The following is a 22,028-nucleotide window of genomic DNA, read 5'->3' as shown; positions in this document are numbered from 1 at the left end:
GCTGTGATTGGCAGGTGCGGTCGTCAATCAGGAGCGGGGGGCGGGGCGGAGTGCTCGGGAGGCCTGTAGGCGGGAGGCGGGCCCTGCATGAATGGGGAGCGCGGCGCGCGGGCTGCAGTCGGCGCTGGGGGGGAAGCCCGAGTCTCGGCCGGGAGTGGGTGGGAGGAAGCAAAGGGGTGGGGGGGGGGGAGGGAAGGGAAAGAGCGCGAGGGGGCGGGGAGGGGCAGCGCGGGAGCGGCGAGCCGAGAGCTGTGAGACGGCTGGCGTGAGCGAGAGGGGTGGCCGCCGGGTCGGTCGCTTCGGTGCCGCTGTCCGCTGCGCTGCCTCCGCCTTCGCCGCGCGCCACCGCTTGCGGGACCCCGAGGAGCTCCCAGCGCCCCCGACGGGGCAGAGGAGTGGGGACTAGGGGAGCCGACGCTGAGGGAGGAGCGGGGTCGGAGCCGCCGAGCCCAAGGCCCCCGGGCGTGGAGGTGGGGGGCTGAGGCCCCCGAGGGGGCCCCGCCGCGATGGGCAACCTGGAGAGCGCCGAGGGGGGCCCGGGCGAGCCGCCTTCAGTCTCGCTGCTGCCGCCGCCCGGCAAGATGCCGATGCCTGAGCCCTGTGAACTGGAAGAGAGGTTCGCCTTGGTGCTGGTGAGAGCTGAGCCCAGTCCCTTCCCCCCTCCCACCATCCCTGAGTTCCCAGTGCCCGGGGTAAGACTATGCTCGGGTGCCCCTATCCGGCCCCCCTCCTTTAGGGGAGATTCCGATAGACTCAGTGCCTTCTTGGCAACCTCTGAGCAGCCGCTGGCCGCCCAACAGCCCCGTCGGGGACTTCCCGACCGCGGCCTCAGCCGCTGGACACTTAGGAGGAGGGGTCCTCAGCCTGGGACCTCCCCAGGATCCACACTTCTTCCTCCTCTCTCCCCCTTCTGCAGTCCTCGCACTTCTCCCCACTTCCCCGCCAGCCTTCCCGGGGCCCTAGAATTCTCATTTCTAAGTTTCTTGCTGGTGCCTGGGGATTCAGAAACTTGGGGCCGGCCCACTCCTCAGCCTAAGTCAGGGTTCTCTGGCTGGGGAGACCGCCTCTCACGTTAACATGGAGGCTTCCCAGGGAGTGGGTCCCACTTCCAGCCCAGACCAGATGTTTGGGGGAGAGGTGGAGAAATGGAGAGGGGGCTGGGAGGTCTCGAAGGGTGTGGAATAAAGAGTGATGCCATTCTACTTATTTTCAGAATGGCCTGCAGGCATCCTGCAAAGTTATAGTGGATTTGTCTAAAAGGCAGAACATGTGGATAAGCCATCTCACCAGTGTATTTTTCCAATTGAAACAATACACAAACCATCCCGCCTCCTTTTTTCCTCCCTCTTTATGTTAAGCCCTAGTGGCTGGTTTGTGTTCTTTGCCTGTGCTTCTTTTTACTTTCTGTACGTTCCCAGAAGATCTGTAGAGATGAATTTTAAGCTAACTTTGGGATTCTCCTTTGGTGTGGGAATTGGGCATTGGTATCAGTGACCCTGTGGATAGGGAGGATCTGAGCTGGCATCACTGGGATGGAGCCGGGAAATATGTTGGAGGTAAAAATGAAGTTTTGCGGAAAGAAAGTGAACAAGGTGATGGAACATTTGCTGGCAGAGGTAAACCTTTGAGAAACTTGGGGAAATAGTTCCCCATTCCTCAAAGAACTCTCTAAAGGGACAGTGTTAATGCTGCTGTTATTGTTGGTAAGGCCTGAAGGGCCCACTTTGCCTTTGCCCATGCGGAGGGAGTAGTTGTGGACTTAACAGCCTTATTGGATTTCATCTGCCTTGGAATAGGGAGATTAGATCTGTTGGCAACAGTGGGACTGTCTAGAGATCCTGGCCTCTCCGATGGTGGAGAGTCTGACATTAGCCCACTGGCACCACAGCCAGCTCAGAGTCATGCTGAGGGGAAGCGATGTTACTGGAACTTCTCTGCCCACCAGCTCTGCAGAGGGCCAAAGGGATCTGGGCCACACATCCTGTGGCCCTCTGCATTTCCCCTGGCCTCCTCAAGGGGATGGGTGAGTCAGTGATTACTAATGTGCGGTGGCCAACTCAGAGGCTGAGGAGAGAGTGGGATTTGGTGCCCTTGAGAACAAGAGCTCAACTGTTGGGGAAAAGAGTGGGAGGGAATCTGCACTCCAGTGGGGGTGTGGAACCACCCCCCCCCCCGCCCCGGCCCCAGTATGTTGTCACGAGGTAGTTACAGAGATTGGAGAGAAAGGGTTGGTTTGAGGTGGACTGGATGGGGGCTGCCTTAGGTAGGGGCTGCCAAGCTGTTGGTCGTGAGAGCTCAGAACCAGAGTTGGTCGTGTCCTCATTGGAGCTTGGTTGACAAGTGTTTAGTTAGTTGGCAAACCGATGGCTTAATATCCACAAAATGCACGTGGTGTCCTGATTACTAACCAGAGCACCCAGAGAGCACAGGTCAAGAGAGATCCTGGACCACCCACTTGCAAGTTATACTTTCTGTATAAACTTTTGATTTGTTTCCTCTTGGCCTTTGTTTTGGTCTTGTTTCTGTGTGTCTGAGCTGCTGCCGATTCCGGGTTGGAACAGGGCAGGCCAGGGCTAGTTAGCTGTCCTAGGGGAGGAGGGGATTTTTCCTCACTTTTCCAACACAGGGAAATCATGCCTTCTTGGGGATTTGAGTTCTTCTCTGGGGGCTCCTTCCTCTGCTTCTGAAACATGCCCTTTTTACTGTCCTCCTTTCTACTGTCCTACTATTGGGGAATAGTACTGGCTGTTGGATGTTTGAGCCTGATGCAAGCTCAGGTGTATTTCCTGAACAGTCAGGAGAAGTGGAGTATGTGTAGTAGAAAAAGGCAAGGGCTATCTTAGTAGCTGTCTTAGCCTCTCTAAGCCTCATCCATACATTTTATAGATTTCCTTACCTAGAAGATAGGGAAATAATTTCTGTCCTAGTAGGCTTATGAGAATTAGATGAGCCCCGTATATAAAGCCCTTGGTACCCTGTAGATACTCCATATAGATTAGCTTTTTTTCTTGATAGCGTGAGTCAGGCAAGCTGCTCCTTTCTTACTCTTTTCTTTCCCAGATTGTCAGCATCATTATGATTGATTTGGTTTTTGAAAAAGCTGTTTGGAAGTTTGTTGAGGTGACATGCTGGTGTCCTGGTTAAGCATATGGACTTTCAAGTCTAAGTGGGGTCAAATACTGGCCTCTCCACAGTCTCTAGTTAAAAAAGTGCTTGGCCTTAAGCAAGTTGCTTCATCTCTTTGAGTCGCAGCTTCTTCTTATAAATGAAGATAATAATAGTATTTGCCACATGAAGTTGCCATGTGGATGTAATGAAACTGGAAGTCAAGTACGTCGATAGCAGAGTCTGGCAACTACTTTACTATGGTAGCTTTTAAATCTGTAGCTCTCAGCAGTGACTCGGATCTGAGATCCCTTGTATTCCCAAAAAGGATTTTAAGTTTAGCAATATGATGAAACCAATTACCTATCTTATATATCTAGTCTCAGGATATGCCTCCTGCTCTCCGATGGAGGGCTTCCCCCAGTTCCAGTGTAACTGTGGAACATCCCCTTCAACCCCGAAAACCACACTGCCTGGGGAAGTTGTATCATGGTGAGTCAAGACCACAGGCTCCCCGAGTTCTGGTAGAGACACATGGTCTGACACATAGCCTGACAGCCGAGGTTGGTGAGCTCAAGGTTTGAGGCCATGAGGTGATTTGTTCAGGACATTGATCCCAAGAGTCCTGACTAGGCCCAGTGCCCTAATCCAAGGCTTCCCGGTCCTGTTCTGCTGGGATACCGATCCCCTCATCCCTTGGGGGGGCAGCCAAGGTCCCTGATTGGTCATCTCTGACTGGGATCACTTCCACCATTTTTTGTGTGTGCTGTATAAATAGTATTATTTTCTGGTGTGCCCTGATATGAAAAAAGGTTGTGAAGCTGTGTTCTGCTGTCTCTCTGGGATCCTTCCTTATCCCTTGTCTGAGCAGCAGCTCCTATTCTGTTGAATACTGAGAAGTTTAGGGGATAGTGCAATTATTGGAGCTTCCTTATCAGTATCAGAATGAGCACCCATCTCTGGTCTGATAGAGCCCCAGTCTGTGTTTTGGGTCCAACTAGATTACTCATTTCTCCATTTCTCAGAGCTAATATCTGGACAGTACTGGCCTTTGCTAAGATAGAGAGGGGAAGCAGAGGGCTTTAAGGGCTTTGAAAGGATAGCTGTCTGCCCTTGGTGTGTTTGCACCCTCATTTTTCTCTTTGCCAACTTACTATAAACTTGAAATGGAGTCTAAAGGTTCTGATGCCAGAAAAAGCCCTGGTATCCCTCAGGAGGAGGCTCTCAGGGAGGCGGGGGGGGTTGTATGACAGAGCCTGTCCCTGCCATGGGTCCTCTGCTCACATTTCCCTGGTGATGACTGATGGCTTTGGGTTTTGCTCTAAGTGTAGTGTTGATGTGGGAGCTAAGCTGGTCTGGGTGCTAGCTGTCTAAGAGACTTTGAGGGCCTCCTATGACACAGAAAGGGGCTGGGAAAAACTTGAACTAAATATCAAGTTCCAAATGGCCACGATGGAAATTTTTTCCCAGCCCTGGGGATTGTAGTGAATTAGTTCAGGCTGGAATAGGACATGGGGGAGGGAGAAGACCCTTGACAGCAGCTGGTCAGAGGAACTCCCTTGCTCGGAGACCCCACCAAGAAGACCTTAGGCCTCCAGAGAGGAGCCTCATTTCCTTGACCTTTCCATATGACCCTGCCTTAGCCTGGGGGAGGTGTGTTGGGGTGGGAGGGGGATAGGACTGATGAAGTGGGCTTTTTGTCACTTGGGAATGTTTTCATTCTCAGAGGGAGTTTCAGCTTTTTTTCTTTTTTCTCTTAAAGTAATATTCATTCCCAAAGAAAAGCACGGGCAATTTAGAAAGAAAAGATTAAAGATTTATATCAAAGAAAAACATCCATATTTTGTAGGTCTTTTACCAAACGGAGCCAATGTGTTTTAAAACCTTTCATATTTTTTTTCTCTGCATAAGGTTTTCAATGTTGTAATACTGGTATATATTTTATTGGTATATATTTTATATATACCAATATATACAAATATATACCAATATACAAATATTTACCAATATATGTATTGGTATATATTTTATAATCCAGTTTGGGGTTTGTTTTTTTTCCCCTCTGGCTTTGTTATTTCACTAGTTTTCCCAAGCCAGTCATTGTAAACACTTTTAATGCTTGCACAGTGGCCCCTCCAGTGAATGTACCATTGTGTACTTAACTGTTCTATTGTTGGACATGTATGTTGTTTGCTTCTGTTTGCCATCATAAACAATGCTGTGATGAACATCTTGGTGCAAAAAACCTTTTTAATATTTAGAGTTTTCCTTAGGATAGAAACCCCAAATTGAACCTGCTAGGTTGTCGAATATAAAGGTTTTGTGGTCCTCAATACATATTTCCAAATGGTTTTTATTTTATTTTTTAGAGATTTATTTATTTTTTTAAGATTTTATTTATCCATTTGTCAGAGAGAGAGAGAGCACAAAAGCAGGGGGAGCGGCAGAGGGAGAGGGAGAAGCAGCCTCCCTGCTGAGCAGGGAGCCCGATATGGGACTCGATCCCAGGACCCCGAGACCATGACCCAAGCTGCAGGCCGACACCTAACCGACTGAGCCACCCAGGTGTCCCTCCAAATGGTTTTTAAAAAGGGAGTCGTGTGTGAGTATCCTCAAAGGAAGGGAAGAGGGGTGAGAATAGCTTCTTTTCTCCTGATTATGACAATAATTCATGTTTATTAAGCAAATTGAGGTTAAACATGTAACAAGTATAAGCTAAATAGAAAAGTATAAAAAAGAGAATGTCACCTCTAACCTCACTGTCTACTATTAACATTTTGATGTACATATATATATATGAACAGTTAGGATCATACTGGGCACATTGTTTTATAAACTGATTTTTATTTTACTTTCTTAAGCATTTTCTCCTCTGTTTAAACATTCTTTGTTATCATGATTTCACAGCTGGATAGTACTCCATCGTATAATACTTTATTAGTGCCCTGTCTTTTATTTCCCTTTTTTTTTTTGCTACTGAAAATAACACTGTGAAGAATATCCTGTGCATAAATATTTGTGTGCATCTCTGCTTATTTATTTAGGATAAATTGCTAGAAGTATAATTATTGGGCCAAAGGGGACATGCTTTTTAAAGTCCTCTGAGAAATATGCTTCTAAAAAAGTTGTACTACTTGGCTTTTTCACTGACAGTATGCATCTCTCCCTGTCTCTGTAAGCTAAACTTTATTGAATGGTCTAACGTTTTAAAAAACTTTTGCCAATTTCATTTCATTAAGAAATGGTGTCTTGTTTTGCTTTGCATTTCTTTCAGCATTTCATCGTAAATGTTTTGGCCATCTTCTGTTGGCAATCTTTGCTTTCTGTTGGGGATTTATTACATGCACAGATTCCTAGGTAATAAATATATAATTTCCACATTTTTATTATAAAATTTTTTCACATAGGAAAGAGCATTTATATAAGATTAAAATAATCTAAAAAACGGACGCCGGTGTATCTACTGTGGAGTTCTTGGAATTGGCCTCCTGTCCCTTAATTTCTTCTCCCTGCTATTTTATCTGGGACGAAGAAACCCTTGAGCTCAGGACTTGCTAGGTCTGGGACAAGTCTGCAGCTGGGACCATCCAGGTGGCAGCCACAGCAGTATTTCAGAGCTCTGTCTGGGGGGAAACAACCGCTGCAGCTGCTGAGAACAGGAACTGGTTGTGGTGGAAATAGCTAATCTTCAATGAAGTGAAAAAAGAAGCCAAGGTGGAGAGGAAATGAGACCACAGATCCTCCCCTGCCCCCCTGAGGTTGCCTGGGAAGGCTGGTTGGAGCCAAGGCCTTGATTCTGTGGTCAAGACCGGAGTTCCGCTCCAGAACCGGCTGCTGTGAGCCCAGGGGACAGCAGCGCTGGCTGCCTGACGTCAGTGAGTTAACTGGTCCACCAGGCTGGTCACCTCCATTCTGGGGGAAACGTTTCTCCCAAATCCGAGCTGAGCTGAAGCAGGGAAAGGCCGGGGGTTCCAGTTCGGAAATGCACTTCAGAGAAGAGGAAGGACCTTTCACTTTGAAGATAAGAGGGGGTGCCGTGTCCACACAGCACCCCCACCTCCTGCTCTTTGCTGGGTACTTTAGGGCTCCCTCTTTGAACAGTACCAATCGGGAACTTGAGGGTTTTAAGATCGTTGTCCATGAAGAAAAGTGTATTCCAGGATAGAGATGACCTGAGCAGCTAGAATTCCCAAGTTCTCCGTTTCAGGCTCTCTTTTTCCTCCCTCAGCAAAGGCACATCTTTGTGTGTTGTTTTCCATCCACATGGGAGAATGAATCACCCAAGGAAGACGTCCAACTGTCAAGCTTGTCTCTCTGCCCTTGAGATACTCTGGTTGTCTTTGCCTCCTACCCTGCTCTCTACTTTTCTTTTCGCCTTTCAGAAATGCCCTCTTTCCAGATTCTCTCACATTTTCTGTCTTCCATCCCCTCCCAGCAAATCAATAGGCTGGGAAGTTGTGTGTTGGGCAGGAGAGGACCTGGGTAGGTAGGGTGTTTTGGAAGGAGCACCCCCCCGCCCCCTGACCAGCTTTACGAATTTTCATGTTCTTCTCAGTTTATTAAGCACTTTGAGGTCCTTGAATAGTGTTGTAAATAATATTCAGAACGACAAGGGGCTAGCAGAATTATTTACATGATGAATTTTGCCAGGAGAGGAAGAGTTTAGAGTGTTTACGACGTGGTGGTTCAGTTCTTGTCCTCATCTCTTCCTCCTCTCCGCTCCCCATCTCTTTTACCATCTTCCCACCCTCACTCAGAGTTACCACCAGGAGGTCTGGAATTGGGGCTGCTCATCTTGTCCCTGGGTTCCTAAAACCATGAACAGAGCTGGTGTATTCTCTTCCTTCCCTACCTGCTCATCTACTCAGGTCTAGACTAGAGAATGTCTTCCCTCCTCCAGTTAACCAGTGCCTCTTTAAGGAAGACCTGAGAATGAGCTTGGCTCCCTACTTTAGGACATGGCTATCTTGTTTTAAGAACTAACTGCCTACAAGGGTGTCCGGGTGGTGCAGTCGATTAAACATCCCTCTCAATTTTGGTTTAGGTCATGATCTCAGGGTCTTGGGATCAGGCCCCATGTCAGTCTCTGCACTTAGTGCAATTGGCTTGAGGTTGTCGATCCCTCTCTCTCTGCCTCTCCCTCTGCCCCTCCCTATGCTCCTGCACACACGCTCTATCTCTAAATAAATAAGATCTTTTTTTTTTTTAAGATTTTATTTAATTATTTAACAGACAGAGATCACAAGTAGGCAGAGAGACAGGCAGAGAGAGAGAAGGAAACAGGCTCCCCGCTGAGCAGAGAGCCCGATGTGGGACTCCATCCCAGGTCCCTGGGATCATGACCTGAGCGGAAGGCAGAGGCTTTAACCCACTGAGCCACCCAGGTGCCCCAATAAATAAGATCTTTAAAAAATGTTTCTCTCTGGGGCACCTGGGTGGCTCAGTGGGTTAAAGCCTCTGCCTTTGGCTCAGGTCATGATCCCAGGGTCCTGGGATCGAGCCCAACATCGGGCTTTCTGCTCTTCAGGGAGCCTGCTTCCTCCTCTCTCTCTGCTGCCTCTCTGCCTAGTTGTGATTTCTCTCTGTCAAATAAATAAAATATTAAAAAAATAGTTTTTTTCTGAGCAAATTTCATTCTTTATGAAATAGGTAATGATGATACCTATCTTACAGGGTTTTGAGGATTTTTAAAGTAGAAAACATAGTGAAAATACCTTGTAACCTATAAAGGTTCTACCAATAAATGTTTGTGCCATATACATTATCCACATTATCCACTAGACCAACCTCTGTTCCCATAAATAAAAGTGGTTGCTGTGTGGGGGAGGTATGATCCCAGGAGAAAGTTTTTGGAAAGAAGAGAGGGTGTTTTGATTATCGTGCTGGCGGAGTGGTACTGCTGGTACTTTGTGCCTGAGGGCGGGGCATATTAACTATCCTCCCTTGTTTGGGTCAGCCCCACACTGTAAAGAATGGTTCTGTCCACCTGCCGAGAATCATCTTCTACTAATCTGTACCTCCATCGTCCTGTGTCCCAGTTGGGGAACAAGCTCCAGGAACAGTGAAAGTGAAGGCAGAACCATCGGTTTTTGGTATTTTCTTGATTTCCGCATTTCCTCTTATACCCTCAGGCAAGAGAGGGACCTCTTTTATGACTTCTGTCTTTAGGTTTAAGGCCTGATTCCCTGATGCCCTCTGTACTTTGGGCCCTACGGTAAATTTTATCAAGGAGCAGTTTGGGGTTTGCATTCTCCACTTCTGGTCTTTACCCACCCCTGGTTAGGTCCTCAGGCCAAGGTAAAAATTCTTTTAGGTTGGGAATATGTTTGAGAGATCTTTGAACAATGCTTCTGAATCTTTCGGGTAAAAGACCCTTCTGAAAATCTGATTAGACCTGTGACCCCTAATTCTCCCTGCCCTAATGTGTATGTACACACATAAACACACACACACAGAGTATTTGGGGGTTTAAAGCTTATTCTTGCGGGGCGCCTGGGTGGCTCAGTGGGTTAAAGCCTCTGCCTTTGGCTCAGGTCATAATCCCAGGGTCCTGGGATCGAGCCCCACATCTGGCTCTCTGTTCAGCAGGGAGCCTGCTTCCTCCTCTCTCTCTGCCTGCTTCTCTGCCTATTTGTGATCTCTGTCTGTCAAATAAATAAATAAAATCTTAAAAAAAAAAAAAAAGCTTATTCTTGCATCTGCTAAGGAAATTTCTGGTTTTGAGCCTAGAGGAGTGAGAAGGTAGAGCTGGGCGAGAAGGTAGCAAGAGCTCCTTGATACAAGTACTCTCGATATTTTGTAAGGAGAAGCAGCCCTGGTTATCAGTTCAGATAAAATGATGTCTCTTGGTGATGGTTCCAAACAAGAGAGCTTATTGAACCTGGCTGACTCCCATTTAGAAGGAGATATTCTGGTCTCTGGTCCCTGGACATTTTTATTTCATTCTGATTAGGGATACTTTGTGATGGGGTCCGCCCTTTTGAACTACACCCTCAACCTCCAGGAACATCTAGGTAGGGATGACAGGATGTACTTTGACAAGCCAGGGGAACCAGTGGCATCCTTGCAGTGAGACCGAAACGTTAGGTCATATCCTGTGTTGGAGGTACCACCTGTCTCAAGCGGCAACTGTCTCCTACAGGCCTATATTCTCTGGGCATATCCAGGCAGTCCACTTCCCAGGGAACTGGGAACAACCAGTCTCTAGCAGTTGCTTTTATGCTTAAATCCTCTTGCTTTCTGCCTTACTGAAAAAAAATAATAATAATTTTTAAATAACCTATATGTTTTTTGGTCATACTAAAATTTTTAATTTTTTAATTTTTAATTTTTCATACTAAAATTTTTGAAGGAAAATTCCTTTTTTAGGGGCTTACTACAAAAAAAGGTTTTCTTTCAAGACAACATTAAAAATGGTTTTTTTCTGAGTGAAGTCTTCTACTTCATCCTTATAGGAATGGATCAGTTTCTGGTCTCCACCAAATGCCTCAGTTTAACTGTAGAGATTAAGGAAAGAGAATTAACATTTGTTGGGTGGATGCTGCATGCCTTTACGTGTGTTAATCAGTTAATTTGTCAACAACTCTGTGAGGCCTTCTGCCACTTCTATTTTATAGGTGAGGAAACCAGGACTCAGAGCAGTTAACTAACCTTGAAAAGGTCTCAACTGAAATGTCACTTATTTAGGCCTTAAGCAAAAATTTTCAGTTAGATTTTTTGCTCATGCTAAAAGGACTGCTAGAAATACAACTTCGAAAAAATGCTTAATCCTTGATTGCACATATAGATTTTTATTTAATTTTATTTTTAAAATTTTTATTTTTATTTATTTGAGAGCGAGTGAGAGAGAGAACAGGCAAGGGAAGGGGAAAATGGAGAGGGAGAGGCAGACTCCCCACTGAGCAGGGAGCCTGCTATGGGGCTTGATTCCCAGGACCCCGGGATCATGACCTGAGCCGAAGGCAGACACTTAACCAACCAAGCCACCCAGGTGCCCTGCATATGTAGATTTTTAAATGCGTAGAAAAATTTCTGGAAGTATACAGTCATTACCTCTGGGATGGAGACTGAAGGAACCATATTTGGAGGAATAGGAAAGTCAAAGGGAATTTAATTTAGCTTTATAAAGTTTACATTTTTTACAAGGAGAATGTACTTATGTATAAATTATGTAATTAAAAGTTAAAGAAAAAATTCATTATGCAGCCATCAAAAGAAATGAAATCTTGCCTTTTGCAATGACGCGGATGGAACTAGAGGGTACTATGCTGAGCAAAATAACTCAATCAGAGAAAGACAGTTTTCATATGATCTCCCTGATATGAAGAATTTGAGAGGCAACGTGGGGGGCTTGGGGGGTAAGGAAGGGGAAAATGAAACAAGATGGTTGGGAGGGAGACAAACCATAAGAGACTCTTAATCTCACAAAGCAAACTGAGGGTTGCTGGGGGGAGGAGGGAGGGACATGGGGGACGGTATATGCTATGGTGAGTGCTGTGAAGTGTGTAAACCTGGCAATTCACAGACCTGTACCCCTGGGGCTAATGACACATTATATGTTAATAAAAAATAAAAACATGTTAAATTCTTAATCTCACTAGAAGTTATAGAAATGAACATTTAAACTATGTACTTTTAATGCTAATCATCTAGGTGAAATTTGAGAGATTGATAACGTCTGTGGGTGTCTTTAATGGTACATTAATACACTATTAATAATGGGGCAATTTGGTACAGGCATTGTAGAAGGCATTTTATAGTGTACAGCAATTTCAAATGTCCCTACCCTCTGACCAGGCCCTTAAGATTGTGCATTATTTGGTCCTGCTGACCTCTTCAACCTCACTCACCCTCCTCTTTACCAAGCTCTACATTAGCCTTCTTTCATTTCAGTACAATCTCCTTTCTGTCTCAGGGCCTTTGCGCAAGCCGTTTCCTCTTCTGGAATGCCTTTTTCCTGGGTCTTCAAGTGGCTTGACCCAGGTTAGACCTTGGGTCTCAGTTAAAAAAAAAAAAAAAAATCCCACCTCTCAGGCCTCCCTCACTTATTATTCTCTATCTTAGCATGCTGTTTATTTCTTTTGTATTATTTTTCATTTTTAAATTGTTGATTACTTGTTTATTATCCGTCTCCTAAGACTGTTGACTCCAGGAGAGTAGAGACTTTATGTATGCTTATCACTGTTCAGCCAAATAATTGGCACTGGGTAGGCACTCAATATTAATGGCTGTGGCTGATGGGAATCTCCAGGATGTGTGTGTGTGTGTGTGTGTGTAAATATAATCATCTAAAAAAGCAATTAAAAGAAGAAGCCTATGTATAATGCTTTTTAAGCCACATATGTTTATATGTAAGGCCTGGAAGAATCCACACCAAACTGTTATTTGTGGTGACCCTTGGGAGACAGTGGGTAGAGTCGGGGGCTGAAGAGTGACTCATTTTCTATTCTGTAAGCTTTTGCATTGATTGAATTTTTTTTTTAAAGATTTTATTTATTTATTTGACAGAAATCACAAGCAGGCAGAGAGGCAAGCAGAGAGAGAGGAAGGAAAGCAGGCTCCCCGCTGAGCAGAGAACCCGATGTGGGATGTGGGGCTCAATCCCAGGACCCTGAGATCATGACCCGAGCCGAAGGCAGAGGCTTAACCCACTGAGCCACCCAGGCGCCCCGCATTGATTGAATTTTTTCTAACAATATATACTCATGTATTTATTCCTCTTCTGAGGGAAAAAGAGGGAAAAAAATAGGAGAGAAGGATTGCACGTTTTTTGAGAAAAAAAAAAAAAATTCTCCTCTTATTCTCTGCACTGAGCCAAGGGAGGAGAGCAAGAGGGAGAAAGGACACCAGGGGGGTCAGCAACTGGCCACAGCCCATTCCCTGCCCTGTGCTGAGCTGGCCCTAGTTTTTAGAGTAGAAAGAATCCTAGGAGATGCTCTTCTGCCCTGAGGTTGCATTTTATTTTTTTTTTTAAAGATTTTATTTATTTATTTGTCAGAGAGAGAGAGAGAGAGAGCAAGCACAGGCAGACAGAGTGGCAGGCAGAGGCAGAGGGAGAAGCAGTCTCCCTGCCGAGCAAGGAGCCCGACGTGGGACTCCATCCGGGACGCTAGGATCATGACCTGAGCCGAAGGCAGCCGCTTAACCAACTGAGCCACCCAGGCGTCCCCTGAGGTTGCATTTTAAATTCTTTAATGTAGACATGATCTTGGTCCCCCAGACACAGGTTGTATATTTTTAGCTTCTTTTTTTTTTTTTTAAGATTTTATTTATTTATTTGACAGAGAGAGAGATCACAAGTAGGCAGAGAGAGAGGAGGAAGCAGGCTCCCTGTGGAGCAGAGAGCCCGATGCGGGGCTCGATCCCAGGACCCTGAGATCAAGACCTGAGCCAAAGGCAGCGGCTTAATCCACTGAGCCACCCAGGCGCCCCTTTTTAGCTTCTTTTATTTGTAGGCCGGTCAAAGCCACACCTCCAGCCTTAGCAGAGCTGTAGCGGGTGAAGTGAGCAAAGAGAATAAATGTGAGCTCTGGGCTTCACTGCTGTTAAGTTTCTCAAAGTCAAGTCCATTTAGCAGCCCTGATCCCCATGGAAGCCACATTCTCTAGATTCTTATCTTCTAGGAATACAGATAGCTAATCATTTTCACAGCCAACATTTCCAGTGCTAACTGTATGCCGGGCACCCTGCAAAGCCCTTCACATATTATCTCATTTAATCATCACAACTTTATCAAAGTAGTTTTATTATCTGCATTTTGTAGATGAGGAAACTGAGGTCCAGGAAGGTTAAGTAGCTCACTTAGGATCACACAGTTAGTAAGCAGTGAAGTCAGGCTGTGAATCCAAGCCATCTGACTCCAAGCCCACATTGTGAGCTAGGGTTTCCTTCCCTCCTCGGGGTCAGCTGCCTTGCTGCTTTGGAGGGGATTGTGTAGGCTATGGCAGAATAGAGGGGAGGTTCCAGAACAACTTCCTTTGCCAAGAGGTGTGGTAGGAAGATTTGCACTTTGGAGTCAGCCAGATTTACCCCACTAGGACATGGGCTATTCAAGTGTTTTGGTTTTGATTTTTGGTTTTTGGAGGGTTTTTTTGTTTTGTTTTTTACTTACTATGTGCCAACAATACCACTGGGTATACAATGGTGAAAAAAACAAATAATCACCTCCGCCTTTTTGGAGTTTACAGGGAAAGACAGATATTAAGCAAATAAATACTTCATTGCAAATTACGATATGTCCTTGGGAGGCAAAGAGCAAGTTGTTAGGAGAATGCGTAACAAAGCCTCCCTCTAAATGAAGGCCAGAAATAGCCTTGGAAGTTTATGAGAGGTTTTCTGCCTTCATTTCATTTTTCTTACTTTCTTGATTTATTAAGGAAATAGGTCTTAGGGGCCTGCTGTAAACACGCCACTTTGCTGAGTACTTGGGAAAATACCAAGAAATGGAAGGCTATGTTAACTATCTAAGTTGGAGAGACAAAACTATATACTTAGAACTGTACTTTGAATAGCCAGAGAATTAAAACAAGTATGTGTCTTCAGACCATCCACGAGACTCCTTGTGTACCTTAGTTATCTTATCTGTAACCTGGGGATGCTCTTTGTCTCGCCCCGTCCCATGTGTTTGGGAAGACCAAATGAGATTCCGAGGTGACGGGGTGTCACGCAGCTACAAGCACAGAAGGATTGGAGAGTTAGGGAAGGATCACTGTGGCAGAGGACTGCTGATCAGGCAGTGCTCTAAGAAGGACATGGACTTTCCGTCGGGTCTTAAAGGTGGCAGCTGTGGTTGAGGAGCCAGGAGGCTATTGCGGGCCAGAGCATGGGGGAGGGGATTAAAGAGAAGAATGATCCAGCCATGTAGGGGGCAGCCAGGAGACCTGCTGCTTCGACAGAGGAGCCCAGGTGCAGACAAGGGAGGTGAGCTTGGATCAGGACAGATGAGCAATTCACAGAGAGTTTCGTCTGATTGTTAGAAAGGCCGGGGAGGCCTTCTTGCCCGGCTTTCAACAGGGAATAGAGATTAGTTGGTAAGTGGTTCATGGCCATTCATGGGTTTGCTCTTTAAATTGAACGATGGTAATAGAGGAGAAATAGATGCCAACTCAGTCCTTAAAGGTTACAAAATCAGAGTAATTTGATGTAAGCAAAACTGGGTAGATGATCCAGATGTTACCCTGAACTGCAGGAGTCCAAAAATCTAGGAGACTCTGCTTCTAGTTACCAGGTTCTTGGCCAATTCTTTCCTTTGCCAAGACTGTCTTGCCTTCCTTTAGGGTGAAATATTGTCTTGCACTAAATAATTTGTGTTATTAGCAAAGCCTTGTTCATGGTAGGTGCTTAATAAATGTCGTTCGTATGTCACATAGTAATAGTGTCCAGTGTTTGTGAGCCCCTTTCTACCTGCTAGTGTTTTTTTGCATGCTACTGGTGTAGAGGGCAGAAGGATGACACCGCACCCTCTTTCAGTGAGTTGTCCAGGCCAGACCCCCGGGAGTCACGCTAGGCTACTGTTCCTCCCACCTTCTCTCCATAGTACTACCACCGCCATAGTTGGTCCTCATCACTTGCCTGGGGTATTGTCACAGATCCTTTCGTGGTCTCTCTACTCTGGTTCTGCAGACCCACCTGCCCTGATCTATCACGTAGCCATATGCCAAGACCTCAGGGAAGGGTTTTCTAGGAAGAGAGAACAACCCGTGCAAAGCTGTGGAGTGGGAAGGAACTTTGCACAGTTCAGGACCTGAGGGAATGCCAGACTGGCTGACAAGGATGCTGGAGAGAGTTGAGCGGTGCCCAGATCATGGGAGACAGTATCAGCTTTGGTAAGGAGTTTGGATATGATTGTTGGGGGAATGACTCGATCTGCTTTATAGTCTGAAAAGTTCACTATGGTCTGTGGCCATACCACCCTGAACGTGCGGGATCTCATCTGATCTCAGAAGCTAAGTAGGGTTAGGCCTGGTTAGTACTTGGATGGGAGAAGAGTTCACTATGGCTGCTGTGTGGGACCCCTGGAATCCTGCTCCCCTCTGGGCAGCACAGTGGCCTAAGCGAGGCCAGGCTCCTCACTCAACTTAGCACAGCGGAGTGGTCATGCCCTCTGCCTTTTCAGGTTTGACTGGTGCTCAGTCCTCACTCCTCTACCCACCCTCAGGCCAGAAAGGGCAGTGCCTCTGCCGGCCCCAGTGTTTGGCGTGCCTACCAGTGGCCCGAGCCTATAATTTGGCGGGTTGGCTGGTTACAAAAATAAAAAGTACGACCTATAACTAAAGCTGAGTGGATTCAGTAAAGAGGGAGCTTTTAATTTGCAGAGGTCCTGGGCTGTATTTAAGTGGAGGAGAAATGTGTCTCCTCCCCACACGCTGTTCCATTTTCTCCCTCTAGTACCTGCTCTGGGCAGGGTTGGGGTTCATAGGCCTGGGCGTGAGCTGTGCGGGACTTTAGGGAGCTCTTTGGGAGGCATGTTAGGGTCCAACAACAGGTTTGTAGGGCTTCCTCTGAAGTCAGTATTCAGTCTTGTTATTTACGTAGCCCACTGGGATAGAAGTAGAGTTTTTAAAGACTTGTCTTTCTAGGGCTCCTCAAGCCTGGTGCTCTCAAGATCTCCTGGAGTCACTCTGTGTTCTTGGCTGGTGGAGGAATAAGAAGTCTGGCCTGGGAAACTGCAAGGAGTTCAGGGATTCCTTTTGCGTGTTCAAGAGCTTTGGGACTCCGTGAATCTGGATTTGAATTCTGGCTCTGCCATTTATGATCTCTGTGATCTTGGGCCAGTGTCTTCATTTCCCTGAGCCTTAATTTCTTTATCTGTATAATCAGAATAATAATACTTGGCTTCTAAGGATTTTGTGAGGATATAAAAAATCCAGGGCTGTGTCTGGCATAGTGGGCACTTAGTAAATTCTAAGTACAAATGTTCTAAGACCACTAACCTCTTCACTCAGGTATCTAGTATCAAGGAACCCAAAAAGAATAGTCAAGACTTGTGAATTGCCGTTGATGAGTAGGGACTGGTTTTAGGTGCCACAAGTTGTCCGATCACTGAACTGAACACCGCACTGTCGTCCCCTTGTTTTCCCAGTTGACCTACCCACAGGCCTTAGAGCCCTTAGGAACTGGTGTAACCCTTGGTCCACCGTTTAGCACATTTCATTTCTTTTTTTTTTTTTTTTTTTTTATTTATTTGACAGAGAGAGATCACAAGTAGACAGACAGAGAGGCAGGCAGAGAGAGAGAGAGGGAAGCAGGCTCCCTGCCGAGCAGAGATCCCGATGCGGGACTCGATCCCAAGACCCCGAGATCATGACCTGAGCCAAAGGCAGCGGCTCAACCCACTGAGCCACCCAGGCGACCCAGCACATTTCATTTCTTGTATAGCCGTGGACAGATTGGAGGTTAAAGATTTTATTTTAATTGACAGAGAGAGAGAGAGAGCAGCAGAGGGAGAGGGAGAAACAGACTCCCTGCTGAGCGGGGAGCCGGATGCAGGGCTCAGTCCCAGAACTCTGGGATCATAACTTGAGCCAAAGGCAGACTCTTAACCAACAGAGCCACCCAGGTGCCCCAGAAAGATTGGATGTTAAGAGGCTTCTGGACTGGGGCATTTACCAAGGCCAGAAGAGCTAGCATAGGCCTGCCCAGGTCCAGACGTGTGTTCCTGGACAGTGGTGAATCCTGGGGTATAAGGGCCACTCTTATGTGGGTTCATTTGCAGATTGGAGATGACATACTCCCCTACCCTTGATGCCAGCCTTAGGGTGAGGCCCAGACAATGTCCTAGAATGGATGGATAGATAAGAGCTAACTGGGGAAGAGTGTCTTTTTTGAACTTTATGTGTCCAGGATATGCCTGAGCCCCTTACTTTGGACAGGCTTCTTGTTTGTGGTTGTGGTTATTTTGTTTTTACTCACTGCTCAGCGGAATCAGCATCACATAAGCGCTCATTATCCTCAGGCCCTTGGCAGCCAGGGCACTTGGTGCATCCCTGGTAAAGTGCTCACGTCTGCAGATTATTTTCCAGCGCATCTGGCATGTGTTCCAGAATGATGGTCCAATAGCAGCTCTTGCTTCTCCCTTTGGGTTGGCTAATTACTACTGGCATCGTGGGTGACTAAGGAATTAAGAATCTGTGCTTTTATGGGGCAGCTGGTCCTGGTGGGCTCCAGGAGCACTTATTTGTCATTTCTCCAGAATATCCTTGTTAGATGTTTAGAGCATAACCTCAGGAGGTGAGGGGGTAGCCAGCTCGACAGTGTATGGTGCCATTTGGCTTCTCAGTTGATTCTTTCCAAGAATCATAAAGAAATCCTCTCGTACCTGTTGCTGCAGAGGCCCAGGGAAATATCACCGTGGTGTCATAACAGTATGAAAACACCACCAGTTGTTTCCGATTGTTCCGGAGGCAAGAGGGCAGACAGTTACTCCCTTCTTACTCTATGACAGGGTAGGTGACAGTCACATCAGTACTCTGGAGGGCCTGAGGCTGTGAGCTGAGAATGCTTAATGTGTCGTCTTCCCTGGCTGGAGAGGGAGAGAAGGACCCAGCGCCAGCCCTCAGAGACTTGCTGACTGCAGCCTAGCCTTCATTCACTCCGTAAGCACTTACCGAGCACTTAGAATTATGGTAAGTGCCAGAAAAGTAAAGATGACTAAGACAGTGTCTGCCCCCAGGAGTGCAGTCTAAAGAGGGAGACAAACACACTAAACATGTAATTGCAATCTACAGTTTGGGAAGTGCAGCGGGATCGATAATGCAGGAGCATCTTGGGGCACAGGGGAGAGGTGGGGCTCGGGGACTCCTGCCTGTGGGAGGAAATCAAGGCTGGCTAAAGGGATAATTAGGAGTTGGAGAGACGTGTCGGAGAGAAAAAGCGTTCTGGTTAGAGGGGACAGCTTGAGTAGAGGCAGCAAGGTGAGGCAGAGCAGATATGTCAAGAATCCTCGTGCAGTGGCGCAGGGTTGTTGGAGTGTGAGGTGTCAGGCTGAGTGGTGGCGAGGGTGGGGGGTTGGGGCGAGAGTGGTCAAGGAGGCCTGGATGGTGTGGTGATGACAGTGGGAGCCTGAACAAGGGCTGGAGTGCGTGATGGAGACCGTGCAACAGAGTCGCCGGGTGGTTATGAAAAGAAATGTGGGGGACTTGACAACTGATTAGATTTGACCTTGGGAAGATGGAGATGAGGAATAAGGGGGGAATGCAGGATGCCCCCCCACCCCAGGTTTCTAGCTTGCTGGAATGAGTTAAATGGAGGTGCTACTGGTTGAGAATGCAGGAGAGAAAATAACATAGAAGGAAACCGGATGAGGCCGGTTTGAGGCACGTGAGGTCACAGAGATTGTGGAAGTCCAAGGGGAATGTCTAATGGGCAGTTGGATATTTAAAGATTTTATTTATTTAGTTGACACAGAGAGAGAGATCACAAGTAGGCATAGAGGCAGGCGGGGTTGGGGGTTGGGGAGCAGGTTCCCTGCTGAGCAGAGATTCCCAATGGCGGGGCTCGATCCCAGGACCCTGAGACCATGACCTGAGCTGAAGTAGAGGCTTAACCCACTGAGCCACCCAGGTGCCCCTGCAGTTGGGTATTTAAAGCTGAAACTCAAAGAAGTCTGGGATCGAAGGAAATACTTGACAATCATCAGTGTCTATTGGTCAAATAAAATTGGGGGCTGAAGCATTCTCTTGCCTTTTTTTCTGTCCCCACAGACAGCATAGCCCTTCAAGTGACTGGGAGGGCAGGCACAATCCCAAGGAGAAGACAGACTTGCTAGAGGAGTGGTTAGTTGAGGGGGCCAAAAATAGAGATTTGAGGTAGAAATCAGCCCTCAGGTTTGCAGACTGCAGATTTAACCTGAGGAAGTCAGGAGACAATGGGGAAATAAGGGATTTGCAATGAGATCGAACACTAAAGACAGCTTAGCAAAATCTCTAAAAGGTTAGAGGAGTTGTCCCAGATCACTCAGCAGGGCGCCTTCGTCAATGACTCATTTGTGTCTCCCCAAATTCTGGTCCCAGCTTTCCTGTGAATCTCCTGGGTGGTCGTTGGTATCTCGGTCTGATCTTTCAAAGGGGATGTGTAATCAATTGCCCTAACCTAGAGAGTTAAGAAACATATAAATAAATATGTTTAACCTATATTGTTCCACTCTATCAATATACTCTCACCTTGATGTGTTTTAAAGGACTATGACACCTCAAGTCAGCTGTGACTCATAGAGTAGCTCACCTCGGGTGCTATTTATAGAGCCCTTCTCCCATGCCAGGTGCCATGCAAAATCCTTTTCATTCATTCATCCCTTCACTTAATTCTTATAAGGGGTAGATACCTAATCTGCATTTTATAGATGAAGAAACTTAGGTTCAAAGAAATTCAGTAATGGGTGCCTGGGTGACTCAGTGGGTTAAGCCTCTGCCTTCAGCTCAGGTCATGGTCTCAGCGTCCTGGGATGGAGCCCCATATGGGGCTCTCTGCTCAGCAGGGAGCCTGCTCCCCTCTCTGTCTCTGCCTGCCTCTCTGCCTACTTGTGATCTCTGTCTGTCAAATAAATAAAAATCTTAAAAAAAAAAAAAAAAGAAATTCAGTAACTTTCCCACTGTCTCATAAAAAGTACCAGGATTCAAATCTAGGCCATCATGATTCCAAAGTCCTTGCTGTTACCCATAGTACTCTGAATGTTTAAGATGCCATTTACACGAGGGCATTGTCACCATGTGGTGTTCAAGAAGGCAGTCCCCTTGTCTCCTTGCTCTGCAGGGTCTCCTCCTTACTCTGAGACGGAAACCATGAACTTGAGGTGCCTGACACACCTTGTTTAGCTGGTTTTACCCCATTTGTGCTGGGCAAGGAACCACTGTTTAATGATCAACCAAAGCCAGTCTGATGACTCCAGGTGGACCTTCCCAAGTTAGAAATGGAGATTTTATTTATTTATTTATTTTGGTAAAGAGATGGCAGGACATGGTAGAAAGAGCCACATTCTGGCAAAAGTTATGTTGGAGGCCATTTATCTGGATTTGAATCTGGGTTCTGCCACGTTCTGTGTGATCTCGAACCAGTTTGTTTCAGATTCTTCATCCTCTCACCAATTAAACAGGCATAAGAGTCCCCTGCAGAGGTTGTTGAAGGCAGTAAGGGAGATTATGTGAGTAAAAGTGCCTGGTGTGTAAGAGATGCTCAGGAATGTTCTCCTCCAGTGCTCGCTTCGGCAGCACATATACTAAAATAGGAATGTTCTCCTCCACATCTGTGGCCCTGGGTGGAAGTGGTTCTGAGGGGGCCAGATGTTGCAAAACACAGAGAAGAATCAAGGTCTCTTTGGGTCATGGGGTGATAACTCTCGGAAGGCTAACCCCAGAGAGATGCTGTTGTTGCTGTTTTTCTAGGGGGGACAGTCAAATGAGACATAAAAAAATCCGGGGCACTCAAAGATGGAATTGGGGTGTAGGCACCCATGACACCCTGTGTCACGCTCTGGCCATCCTTCAAGGCATGAGGGGGACCGTACTGCGAAGACCGCTCATGGGGAAGAGCAGACTGGGGTCATTATGGTTCCTCCCCCAAGAGGACAGGAACATGGCAGCCCTGAGGACAGACCCACATTTGAGAGCAATTAAGAAAGCAAGGAGACAGAAGACTTGGAGTGCTCTCCCCGGCTCATATCACTTGTGACGGATGTGTGCCCATGCTGGGCCTCAGTTTATCCTTCCATAAAGCAGGAGTCGTGCCTGTCCCACATATCATCTGGAGGTAGGAAGGGATTCATTAAGTTTTATGGTTTGATAATAAGCTCCTGGTTTTATAATGAGACTCCTAGAAAGCCAGAGCTGAGTCTCTCGCCCGTGTACCGGGTGAGATGACATGCTGCCCTCCAGCTGGCCTTTGCTGTCCATATGGCTGGCCCACGGTGTCTATGGAGCTTCCTCTGGGAG

The 22,028-nt window shown here is 46.7% G+C and overlaps 1 protein-coding gene across 5 annotated transcripts in view; it reads left to right on the top strand.

Moving 5' to 3' along the window:
* The first annotated feature begins 201 nt into the window (after window positions 1–201).
* The window catches only part of FMNL3 (formin like 3), a 53,952-nt gene continuing 32,125 nt past the window's right edge, over window positions 202–22,028 (top strand). For all 5 annotated transcript variants that reach the window (XM_046011504.1, XM_046011503.1, XM_046011502.1 and 2 more), the window contains exon 1: window positions 202–632. In XM_046011504.1, the coding sequence (XP_045867460.1) occupies window positions 507–632 (126 nt within the window). In that variant the 5' untranslated portion in view covers window positions 202–506. The remainder of the gene's footprint in view (window positions 633–22,028) is intronic.

Source organism: Meles meles, chromosome 7, assembly GCF_922984935.1.
Source record: "Meles meles chromosome 7, mMelMel3.1 paternal haplotype, whole genome shotgun sequence".
Taxonomy (NCBI): domain Eukaryota; kingdom Metazoa; phylum Chordata; class Mammalia; order Carnivora; family Mustelidae; genus Meles; species Meles meles.
Note: the sequence above shows the minus strand (reverse complement) of the source record. Positions and strands in the feature narration are given on the sequence as shown.